Source organism: Pseudophryne corroboree, chromosome 9 (assembly GCF_028390025.1).
Source record: "Pseudophryne corroboree isolate aPseCor3 chromosome 9, aPseCor3.hap2, whole genome shotgun sequence".
Classification (NCBI taxonomy): domain Eukaryota; kingdom Metazoa; phylum Chordata; class Amphibia; order Anura; family Myobatrachidae; genus Pseudophryne; species Pseudophryne corroboree.
Genome location: NC_086452.1, coordinates 34,883,397 through 34,897,082, shown reverse-complemented (window position 1 = coordinate 34,897,082; position 13,686 = coordinate 34,883,397). Strand labels below are relative to the sequence as shown.

Below are 13,686 nucleotides of genomic sequence, written 5' to 3'. Positions count from 1 at the left end.
GCCCACAATACACCCATTCCCCAGTCAGTGACGAGAATGGAGCTTTAGGCAATAATACTATTCTGATAATGGGCTTTGTATTGCTATGACCATGCACACTTTCTAGGTGTATCTATCAGAATGTGGAAGCAAGGACTTTAATGATGGTTCCATCAAGACACGACACAATAATGACTACACTGTATGTACACGGCAATGTGATCTTGTCGCCGTCAGGATATGTGCCATGACGGCTACCGAGAATATAACAAAAATATAAATGACAAGAAAATGGTCAGCTTATTCTGTAACAGATCTCTGCATTGTAGTTAGAATCCGGCGGGTACAGTGTCTGATCCTATCTGTATTACTATAAGCTGCTGTTTGTGTCTTGCCGTTCCTCATGCACTAAATGCCAGCATGAAATCTTTGCCAATATGACTCACACCTGATTCCCGGCTATGGGGCTGCACCTACTGTGCTTTCTGGAAATCCCTCCCACCAGACTTCAAACCTTCTAGCGTTCCCTGAAGGGTCACCTCTTCCGGCTTCGTACTGTAGCTTATCAAGTTCCCAAACTACCTGATTACCATGCCTCTATTCCATGTGACACCACCCCTCTACACTACCTGATTACCGTGCCTCTATTCCATGTGACACCACCCCTCTACACTACCTGATTACCGTGCCTCTATTCCATGTGACACCACCCCTCTACAATACCTGATTACCGTGCCTCTATTCCATGTGACACCACCCCTCTACACTACCGGATTACCGTGCCTCTATTCCATGTGACACCACCCCTCTACACTACCTGATTACCGTGCCTCTATTCCATGTGACACCACCCCTCTACACTACCGGATTACCGTGCCTCTATTCTATGTGACACCACCCCTCTACTCTGCCTGATTACCGTGCCTCTATTCCATGTGACACCACCCCTCTACACTACCTGATTACCGTGCCTCTATTCCATGTGACACCACCCCTCTACACTACCTGATTACCGTGCCTCTATTCCATGTGACACCACCCCTCTACACTACCTGATTACCGTGCCTCTATTCCATGTGACACCACCCCTCTACACTACCTGATTACCGTGCCTCTATTCCATGTGACACCACCCCTCTACACTACCTGATTACCGTGCCTCTATTCTATGTGACACCACTCCTCTACTCTACCTGATTACCAGCCTCTATTCCATGTGACACCACCCCTCTACTCTACCTGATTACCAGCCTCTATTCCATGTGACACCATCCCTCTACACTACCTGATTACCGTGCCTCTATTCCATGTGACACCACCCCTCTACACTACCTGACTACCGTGCCTCTATTCCAGGTGACACCACCCCTCTATACTACCTGATTACCGTGCCTCTATTCCATGTAACACCACCCCTCTACTCTACCGGATTACCGTGCCTCTATTCCATGTGACACTACCCCTCTACACTACCTGATTACCTTGCCTCTATTCCATGTGACACCACCCCTCTACACTACCTGATTACCGTGCCTCTATTCCATGTGACACCACCCCTCTACTCTACCGGATTACCGTGCCTCTATTCCATGTGACACTACCCCTCTACACTACCTGATTACCTTGCCTCTATTCCATGTGACACCACCCCTCTACTCTACCTGATTACCTTGCCTCTATTCCATGTGACACCACCCCTCTACACTACCTGATTACCGTGCCTCTATTCCATGTGACACCACCCCTCTACTCTACCGGATTACCGTGCCTCTATTCCATGTGACACTACCCCTCTACACTACCTGATTACCTTGCCTCTATTCCATGTGACACCACCCCTCTACTCTACCGGATTACCGTGCCTCTATTCCATGTGACACTACCCCTCTACACTACCGGATTACCGTGCCTCTATTCTATGTGACACCACCCCTCTACCGGATTACCGTGCCTCTATTCCATGTGACACCACCCCTCTACTCTACCTGATTACCGTGCCTCTATTCCATGTGACACCACCCCTCTACTCTACCTGATTACCGTGCCTCTATTCCATGTGACACTACCCCTCTACACTACCGGATTACCGTGCCTCTATTCCATGTGACACCACCCCTCTACTCTACCTGATTACCGTGCCTCTATTCCATGTGACACTACCCCTCTACACTACCGGATTACCGTGCCTCTATTCCATGTGGCACCACCCCTCTACTCTACCTGATTACCGTGCCTCTATTCCATGTGACACCACCCCTCTACTCTATCTGATTACCATGCCTCTATTACATGTGTCACCAACCCTCTACAATACCTGATTACCGTGCCTCTATTACATGTGTCACCACGGCTCTACACTACCGGATTACCGTGCCTCTATTCCATGTGTCACCACCCCTCTACACAACCTGATTACCGTGCCTCTATTCCATGTGACACCACCCCTCTACTCTACCGGATTACCGTGCCTCTATTCCATGTGACACCACCCCTCTACTCTACCGGATTACCGTGCCTCTATTCCATGTGACACTACCCCTCTACACTACCGGATTACCGTGCCTCTATTCCATGTGACACCACCCCTCTACTCTACCAGATTACCGTGCCTCTATTCCATGTGACACAACCCCTCTACTCTGCCTGATTACCGTGCCTCTATACCATGTGACACCACCCCTCTACACTACCTGATTACCGTGCCTCTATTCCATGTGACACCACCCCTCTACACTACCTGATTACCGTGCCTCTATTCCATGTGACACCACCCCTCTACACTACCTGATTACCGTGCCTCTATACCATGTGACACCACCCCTCTACACTACCTGATTACCGTGCCTCTATTCCATGTGACACCACCCCTCTACACTACCTGATTACCGTGCCTCTATTCCATGTGACACCACCCCTCTACACTACCTGATTACCGTGCCTCTATACCATGTGACACCACCCCTCTACTCTACCGGATTACTGTGCCTCTATTCCATGTGACACCACCCCCCTACACTACCTGATTACCGTGCCTCTATACCATGTGACACCACCCCTCTACTCTACCTGATTACCGTGCCTCTATTCCATGTGACACCACCCCTCTACACTACCTGATTACCGTGCCTCTATACCATGTGACACCACCCCTCTACTCTACCGGATTACCGTGCCTCTATTCCATGTGACACCACCCCCCTACACTACCTGATTACCGTGCCTCTATACCATGTGACACCACCCCTCTACTCTACCTGATTACCGTGCCTCTATTCCATGTGACACCACCCCTCTACTCTATCTGATTACGTTGCCTCTATTCCATGTGACACCACCCCTCTACTCTACCTGATTACCGTGCCTCTATTCCATGTGACACTACCCCTGTACTCTACTTGATTACCATGCCTCTATTCCATGTGACACCACCCCTCTACACTACCTGATTACCGTGCCTCTATTCCATGTGACACCACCCCTCTACACTACCTGATTATCGTGCCTCTATTCCATGTGACACCACCCCTCTACTCTACCTGATTACCGTGCCTCTATTCCATGTGACACCACCCCTCTACTCTACCAGATTACCGTTCCTCTATTCCATGTGACACTACCCCTCTACTCTACTTGATTACCATGCCTCTATACCATGTGACACCACCCCTCTACTCTACCTGATTACCGTGCCTCTATTCCATGTGACACCACCCCTCTACTCTACCAGATTACCGTGCCTCTATTCCATGTGACACCACCCCTCTACTCTACCTGATTACCGTGCCTCTATACCATGTGACACCACCCCTCTACTCTACCAGATTACCGTGCCTCTATTCCATGTGACACCACCCCTCTACTCTACCTGATTACCGTGCCTCTATTCCATGTGACACCACCCCTCTACTCTACCTGATTACCGTGCCTCTATTCCATGTGACACCACCCCTCTACTCTATCTGATTACCGTGCCTCTATTCCATGTGACACTACCCCTCTACACTACCTGATTACCGTGCCTCTATACCATGTGACACTACCCCTCTACACTACCTGATTACCGTGCCTCTATTCCATGTGACACCACCCCTCTACTCTACCTGATTACCGTGCCTCTATTCCATGTGACACCACCCCTCTACTCTACCTGATTACCGTGCCTCTATTCCATGTGACACTACCCCTGTACTCTACTTGATTACCATGCCTCTATTCCATGTGACACCACCCCTCTACACTACCTGATTACCGTGCCTCTATTCCATGTGACACCACCCCTCTACACTACCTGATTATCGTGCCTCTATTCCATGTGACACCACCCCTCTACTCTACCTGATTACCGTGCCTCTATTCCATGTGACACCACCCCTCTACTCTACCAGATTACCGTTCCTCTATTCCATGTGACACTACCCCTCTACTCTACTTGATTACCATGCCTCTATACCATGTGACACCACCCCTCTACTCTACCTGATTACCGTGCCTCTATTCCATGTGACACCACCCCTCTACTCTACCAGATTACCGTGCCTCTATTCCATGTGACACCACCCCTCTACTCTACCTGATTACCGTGCCTCTATACCATGTGACACCACCCCTCTACTCTACCAGATTACCGTGCCTCTATTCCATGTGACACCACCCCTCTACTCTACCTGATTACCGTGCCTCTATTCCATGTGACACCACCCCTCTACTCTACCTGATTACCGTGCCTCTATTCCATGTGACACCACCCCTCTACTCTATCTGATTACCGTGCCTCTATTCCATGTGACACTACCCCTCTACACTACCTGATTACCGTGCCTCTATACCATGTGACACTACCCCTCTACACTACCTGATTACCGTGCCTCTATTCCATGTGACACCACCCCTCTACTCTACCTGATTACCGTGCCTCTATTCCATGTGACACCACCCCTCTACACTACCTGATTACCGTGCCTCTATTCCATGTGACACCACCCCTCTACTCTACCTGATTACCGTGCCTCTATTCCATGTGACACCACCCCTCTACTCTACCAGATTACCGTGCCTCTATTCCATGTGACACTACCCCTCTACACTACCTGATTACCGTGCCTCTATACCATGTGACACTACCCCTCTACACTACCTGATTACCGTGCCTCTATTCCATGTGACACCACCCCTCTACTCTACCTGATTACCGTGCCTCTATTCCATGTGACACCACCCCTCTACTCTACCTGATTACCGTGCCTCTATTCCATGTGACACTACCCCTCTACACTACCTGATTACCGTGCCTCTATTCCATGTGACACCACCCCTCTACTCTACCGGATTACCGTGCCTCTATTCCATGTGACACCACCCCCCTACACTACCTGATTACCGTGCCTCTATACCATGTGACACCACCCCTCTACTCTACCTGATTACCGTGCCTCTATTCCATGTGACACCACCCCTCTACTCTATCTGATTACCGTGCCTCTATTCCATGTGACACCACCCCTCTACTCTACCTGATTACCGTGCCTCTATTCCATGTGACACTACCCCTGTACTCTACTTGATTACCATGCCTCTATTCCATGTGACACCACCCCTCTACACTACCTGATTACCGTGCCTCTATTCCATGTGACACCACCCCTCTACACTACCTGATTATCGTGCCTCTATTCCATGTGACACCACCCCTCTACTCTACCTGATTACCGTGCCTCTATTCCATGTGACACCACCCCTCTACTCTACCAGATTACCGTTCCTCTATTCCATGTGACACTACCCCTCTACTCTACTTGATTACCATGCCTCTATACCATGTGACACCACCCCTCTACTCTACCTGATTACCGTGCCTCTATTCCATGTGACACCACCCCTCTACTCTACCAGATTACCGTGCCTCTATTCCATGTGACACCACCCCTCTACTCTACCTGATTACCGTGCCTCTATACCATGTGACACCACCCCTCTACTCTACCAGATTACCGTGCCTCTATTCCATGTGACACCACCCCTCTACTCTACCTGATTACCGTGCCTCTATTCCATGTGACACCACCCCTCTACTCTACCTGATTACCGTGCCTCTATTCCATGTGACACCACCCCTCTACTCTATCTGATTACCGTGCCTCTATTCCATGTGACACTACCCCTCTACACTACCTGATTACCGTGCCTCTATACCATGTGACACTACCCCTCTACACTACCTGATTACCGTGCCTCTATTCCATGTGACACCACCCCTCTACTCTACCTGATTACCGTGCCTCTATTCCATGTGACACCACCCCTCTACTCTACCTGATTACCGTGCCTCTATTCCATGTGACACTACCCCTGTACTCTACTTGATTACCATGCCTCTATTCCATGTGACACCACCCCTCTACACTACCTGATTACCGTGCCTCTATTCCATGTGACACCACCCCTCTACACTACCTGATTATCGTGCCTCTATTCCATGTGACACCACCCCTCTACTCTACCTGATTACCGTGCCTCTATTCCATGTGACACCACCCCTCTACTCTACCAGATTACCGTTCCTCTATTCCATGTGACACTACCCCTCTACTCTACTTGATTACCATGCCTCTATACCATGTGACACCACCCCTCTACTCTACCTGATTACCGTGCCTCTATTCCATGTGACACCACCCCTCTACTCTACCAGATTACCGTGCCTCTATTCCATGTGACACCACCCCTCTACTCTACCTGATTACCGTGCCTCTATACCATGTGACACCACCCCTCTACTCTACCAGATTACCGTGCCTCTATTCCATGTGACACCACCCCTCTACTCTACCTGATTACCGTGCCTCTATTCCATGTGACACCACCCCTCTACTCTACCTGATTACCGTGCCTCTATTCCATGTGACACCACCCCTCTACTCTATCTGATTACCGTGCCTCTATTCCATGTGACACTACCCCTCTACACTACCTGATTACCGTGCCTCTATACCATGTGACACTACCCCTCTACACTACCTGATTACCGTGCCTCTATTCCATGTGACACCACCCCTCTACTCTACCTGATTACCGTGCCTCTATTCCATGTGACACCACCCCTCTACACTACCTGATTACCGTGCCTCTATTCCATGTGACACCACCCCTCTACTCTACCTGATTACCGTGCCTCTATTCCATGTGACACCACCCCTCTACTCTACCAGATTACCGTGCCTCTATTCCATGTGACACTACCCCTCTACACTACCTGATTACCGTGCCTCTATACCATGTGACACTACCCCTCTACACTACCTGATTACCGTGCCTCTATTCCATGTGACACCACCCCTCTACTCTACCTGATTACCGTGCCTCTATTCCATGTGACACCACCCCTCTACTCTACCTGATTACCGTGCCTCTATTCCATGTGACACTACCCCTCTACACTACCTGATTACCGTGCCTCTATACCATGTGACACTACCCCTCTACACTACCTGATTACCGTGCCTCTATTCCATGTGACACCACCCCTCTACTCTACCTGATTACCAGCCTCTATTCCATGTGACACCACCCCTCTACACTACCTGATTACCGTGCCTCTATTCCATGTGACACCACCCCTCTACTCTACCTGATTACCAACCATCCTTTCTACCTGATCAACACATCTCTGTCCTACCCAATTACCCCGCCCCCATTCTACCCAGTCCCCCAGCCCTATTTAATCAGATCACAGAGGTGACCTCATACACTGTCGCAGAAAATAACACCTATCGGTACGCCAGGTCCCAGATGAATCGCCCGCACCCAGCAGCCTTCTGCCCAAAATGTGAGTTCTTTACACACAAATAAACGTACTGGAAGCGACAAAACTGCTTTGTCAGTGGACGTAGACCGCTGTGTGTTGTAACATTTGTATATCTGTGCGACTGGGTCTGAATCTGTAAAAGGGGCTCAGAAGCGAATATCTGCAGCCTTTCCTCATGCTGCGTTCCAGTGTGCTTAATCTGCAGCCCTGTACGTGTACGAGGCCAATCCCTGTGCGGTTACACTCACAGCCCAGCGTCTAGTACTCTGTCTGCAGCTTTTCTCTGATTCTGCAATGCGTATAATAAACAAAATGAAAAGAAATACAGTATACAGTAGGTTACTCTTCTCGAAGTTGCGCTGATCGTCTCATGCCTTATGGCATATAGAGCGAGGTTACTCCGTAGCCCCATTAAATCCAGTTTACTGCAACACTTGCACTTATTATCTTTCTATGATCCAACAACCTTCTTACCGTTCAGCCAAAATTGCTGTGTGTCGGGCTGACCGCATACTGTGCTATACATACCTAGAACCTATAGTATATGCAAACGCAGCAGCGTCGTCACTGTCACAGGACAGCGCATTCCCATGCACCCAAACCTACAGGATAAAAACATTCCAATGTACAAACGGGACAATAAGATAACGAAGAGCCGCGATGTCCCCTTCCTGTTATTGTTCAACAAACCTAATTGTTCCAGTAGAAAAATGGGAAAGTAGAAATGAGAAGGCCGGGCAGAGTGATGGTACTGGGGGCATTGGCACCTTGGCATGCAATCCTGCCAGTATAGTAACAGCGTGCGATATGCGGGCAGCAATGAGACGGTGTCAGTGTAGTCACTGGGTTTAAGGCAAAACCAACTACTGTGCCCAGAATCTCGCTGCTGTCTGCACCATGCATGCCGTTACATTTGGGCCATAGGGGGTCATTCCGAGTTGATCGCTCGCTAGCAACTTTTTGCAGCGCTGCGATCAGGTTAAATCTCTGCAAAACTGCGCATGCGTATGCGCAGGCACGTCGTACGGGTACAAAGAGGATCGGTGCTGGGCGATGGATTTAACGAAGAATCCATTCGCACAGCCAATCGCAAGGAGATTGACAGGAAAAAGGCGTTTGTGGGTGGCAACTGACCGTTTCCTGGGAGTGTTTGGAAAAACGCAGGCGTGTCCAGGCGTTTGCAGGGCGGGTGTCTAACTTCAATTCCGGAACCAAAAAGACTGAAGTGATCGCAGCGGCTGAGTAAGTCCAGAGCTACTCAGAAACTGCAACAAACTTTTTTGTACCGCTCGGCTGCACATGCGATCGCACACTTGCAAAGCGAAAATACTCTCCCCCATAGGCGGCGACTATCTTATCGCAGCGCAGCAAAATGTTGCTAGCGAGCGATCAACTTGGAATGACCCCCATAGTGCGGAAGAGGTATATATCAAACCAGTGTGTGTACTTACGTGTGCATTAAGTGAACAAAGGTGTGCATTTATACATAGCTAAATGCAGTGCTCATCTGCATACTCTGTAGCTCTTAAATGAGACTTTGGGCTTTATTTATATTTTCACCCCTAATCCGCAGGGAAGCAGCAGCAGCGTAGAAAAGTTACTGCTTCCTGGCGGATTGGAGGTGAAAATTGAAAGCGGCTCTTACATTCAGTGTAAAGCCCGGCTTGCTGCCCGGCTTGCTGACAGCGAGCCCCTCTCGCCCTACACTGATGGTGAGTGCAGCTTTCCTTTTCTAACTCCAACACACCAGGGAGTGTTTGTAAATAAAGCCATTCGTTTTCATGAATGTGATATGGAGTATACCTGTACACCTGTCTAGATGAATGACTACCTGTTTGTCATATGAACGGTGAGGAGGCTAATACACAACCATGGAGGAGGCAGTGATCAGAATGTGGGCGCTACTTTCAGGGTGAATTAATACAGTATATGCCATGTGTTACACCTGTGTGCTGAAGAGGCCTGCGATCAAAGTATGTCCCTATTCTCATTACCAAATACAGTAGATGTAAGTGGCTATCCAAGGCACAGATAATAAGGAAAATTTATAATTAATCAGTTAAGGCAGTGGCTCCCAAACGTGGTCCTCAAGGCAGCCCTAACAGTCCAGGTGTTACAGATATCCATGGCTCAGATGGTTACATCAAATAACAGAGGTGTTAATTAAATCACCTGTGGCCAAGTATGGATAAACTTAAAACCTGGACCAAGAGCGTGACTTGAAGACCAAGAGCCTAATTCAGACCTGATGGCAAAATCTTTCTCTAATGAGCAAAACCATGTGCAGTGCAGGTGGGGCAGATGTAACCGGTTTAGTATGAAATACCTACAATCTAAATCCTGACGGCCAAAATACCAACAATTGACCGACGGTCAGAATCTCGACAAGGTCAAAATACCGACATTTAAAATACAGACAAGGTCAAAACACTGACATTTAGAATGTCAACAGGTCAAAAAGTCGACATGAGTTTTTCATTGGTTTTTGGTGTGTATGTCGACATGGACACCGTATAAGTGTATTGCTGCGCTCGCCATGCTTCAGGCACGGTGCTTCGCTGCGCTTGCCGCACTATTATATTCCCCCTCCAGGTCCACTGGGATGGTAAAATATGAACAAGTCGGTTTCAATGAAGAAAAATCATGAAAAACTTATGTTGACTTTCTGACCTGTCTGGATTTTGACCTTGTCAGGATTTTGATCGTCAATCAATGGTTATCGGTATTTTGGCCGTCGGAATTTTGATTGTAGATAAATTGACCGCATCCTGATATAACATGTGCACTGCAGGTGGGGCAGATATAACATGTGCAGAGTTAGATTTGGGTGGGTTATATTGTTTCTGTGCAGGGTCAATATTGCCTGCTTTATTTTTACACTGCAATGTAGATTTCAGTTTGAACACCCCCACCCAAATCTAACTCTCTCTGCACATGTTACATCTGCCCCACCTGCAGTGCACATGGTTTTGCCTATTTGTTGCGATCAGGTCTGAATCAGGCCCCAAGTTTGGGAACCTCTGGATTACGGGAATGACCTGAATGTGACACCGAGTAGGTGATGTTCTGTAGCTTTGCAGATGTCTCTTGCATTGCGCACTAGAAAAGAGCAAAATGACGCTCACGCCTGTACAGACAAACAATAAACACCTCTAATATCCAGACATCTCTCTCTTCCTATTGCATGGTTAGGTATGTAATAATAAGAAATGCACATAAAGAAAGATGCGGTCCTGCAGGAGGCACAACATTCATTTGGGCCCCCACCCATTCCTCAAAATGGGATACGGTCATTAGGTTGACAGTCATTAGGTCGACCACTATTGGTCGACTTGCATTAGTTCAACAGGGCCACTAGGTCAACGTGGTCATTAGGTCGATATGTACTAGGTCGACAGTTCAAAAGGTCAACATGAGTTTTTCACCTTTTTTTTTTAAATTTTTTAGCTTTTTCTTACTTTATGATCCACGTGGACTACGATTGGGAACGGTAACCTGAAGCGAGCCATGCGAGGGGACACGGTGCACTAATTGGGGTTCCCCGTCACTTTACGAAGAAAATGACACCAAAAAAAGAAAAGAAAAAAACCCTCATATCGACCTTTTGACCTAGCACATGTCGACCTAATGCGTGTCGCCAATAGTGGTCGGCCTAATGACTGTCGACCTAAGTTGTGTCGACCCATACCCCTCAAAACAAGACCTAAATCAGTCAGGGTAACCGGGTCCCTGCAGTGCACATTGGGCCCTAGGCAGGAACCTAGGTTGCCCCATGGATGGTGGATTAGCTGTACTCAGGGACTCTCTGGGTATTTTATTTTCAGGGTAATTTCTGCATTTCCTCATCCGCTGTAGGTTGATTATCGGTAACCACAGACTAAGGTTCTTTGCATAACTCTGCCCTGCAATGTTTGTTGATTAATACCTTGAAAAGTGTTAAGCAGCTTCTGGGGAATTGCAGGGCTGAGAGGCTGCCGGGGAAGGAGGCAGATCCTCCCACCCACTGGAGGAAGTTTATTCTGCACTGACATCACCACGGGGCTGATAGAAAACAGGCGAGGCTTGTGTGCAGCTGTGTAGTGAGGACAGGACAGGCAGCTCATGATGAAGGAGCACTGCTCAGCTTACAGTACACTGTGTTTGAGCTGTGGTGGTCCTGAAGCCACCATGGAGAAATTGAAGCCTGACTACATGTCAATGTGCTTGTTTGCAGAGGATTCCTATCAAAAACTAGCCATGGACACGTTGGAGGAGTTGGACTGGTGCTTGGATCAGCTGGAAACTATCCAGACGTATAGGTCGGTCAGCGAGATGGCATCCAACAAGGTGAGGGGTCCAGTGGGGACTACCATGTCTTCTCCTGTCTGTCCGCCACTGCTATTTCTTTAAACGTTTCCAGCAGATTTTCCTACTCACAACATTATATCAGCGAGCGTCTGAGCACGTGGACGAGCCTGCTCCGGGGGCAGTGGAACTTGTATGGTGCAACGTTCCAAAACCTGAAATATCCAGGTGCTTAATCAGACGGCATATCCCCAAGATTCTCTCCGCATGCCAGTCATAGGGGGCCCATCTGTGCCTATACCAAGCTTAGGTGACCTGCAGCTCTCCAGATGCTGTGGAACTACAAGTTGCAGCAGGGCACGCTGGTATTTGTCATTCCACAGCAGCTGGCAAGCTTGGTAGGAATTGTAGATTTCACGATGTTGGCAGGTTGCATTGGGACTTGTGGTTCTACAAGAACTGCAGGTTGCACAGCTCTGGTATATATGTTTTGTAGATAAGAGATGTGGAGTTATTATACTGCAGACAAATGTTTGCACGTAGAAGTTAAACATCGTTCCACGTTGGCCTCTGCACATCTTTCTGCAGAATAAGTGCAGAGTTATTTATCGGTTACTACTAATAACGTCTTATTGTATGATTGTTGCCCTTTAGTTTTGAGAGATATTATGTGTTTTATTGTAAAAGTGCCCATTTCACTCCGATGATGTGACAGCTATAACAGAACAAGGTCAGGGAACACCACTTTTTTCTCATACAAATAGCGCTAGTTTGTTGCTTGAAGTTGTTGAGAATTGTTGATAGTTTTCCGGATGGAATCGGTTTATCAGTAAACGCAGCGAATCCGTAATACATTTAGAAATGTGTTGGTGACCTGGCGTAGAGCAGAAGGTTTGCATTTGGTAATAGCAAAAATCTAAACAGTGTCAGAAATGTTTATCTGTCCCGTTCTTCTAGGAGCGCTGTAGTGTTTAGACAGTCCTTGCTGGTGACGTGTGATTCCCTGACAGCTGGGGAGTTACTGTATATGTTGCTTAAACCTGGCTTAGTGTGTAGGGCAAATACTCCTCAGCTGTTGCTGAACGTCACCTAAGCCCTACCTGGTCACTGGTGTCCGTATTGTGCATCTGATTGGGCTCGTAGGACAGTTGCTAATTTACCCAAATGTACACCCCTTAGCTGAATGAGTCCCCTTGTGTGCAGACTATTTGGTATCTGTTGTCTGCGTTCATGAATATCCCCCGTTGTATGATAAAGGGCGAGTGTGAGTGTGTTAGGGCCTCAGTCACGTCATCTTTCCTTGTGTCAATATGACTTATTCTAGATCTTTGCGGCAAGGCTGGACACGCTCACTCGCTCTGACTCCTGATTATTCATGTACAGTATTAGGGATTTCCGCACGCTGCACTGCCTGCCACATACGTCTTTTGCTGGGGATTACACAACCAATCCTACAGATCATCGGAGGATCACACTAGCAGAGGCTTAGGAGCGATGTACACTCAGGAGAGAATGATTATTCTAATCACTCACACTCAAGCTTACACAATGAGCAGTTTGTTACTCACAAGTTCATTCTGTCTATACAATTATTGCAGGCATTTGTACCACTCTTTGCAACA

At 48.1% G+C, this 13,686-nt stretch overlaps 1 protein-coding gene and 1 long non-coding RNA gene across 6 annotated transcripts in view; one reads left to right on the top strand and one right to left on the bottom strand.

The window, feature by feature from the left end:
- Positions 1–13,686, bottom strand: part of LOC134957341 (uncharacterized) — a 392,326-nt gene that overhangs the window by 77,670 nt on the left and 300,970 nt on the right. The window lies entirely within an intron of this gene.
- PDE4B (phosphodiesterase 4B) overlaps positions 1–13,686 on the top strand; it is a 726,366-nt gene that overhangs the window by 692,049 nt on the left and 20,631 nt on the right. For all 4 annotated transcript variants that reach the window (XM_063939161.1, XM_063939160.1, XM_063939162.1 and 1 more), the window contains one exon: positions 11,994–12,106. In XM_063939161.1, coding sequence (XP_063795231.1) covers positions 11,994–12,106 — 113 coding nt within the window. The remainder of the gene's footprint in view (positions 1–11,993; positions 12,107–13,686) is intronic.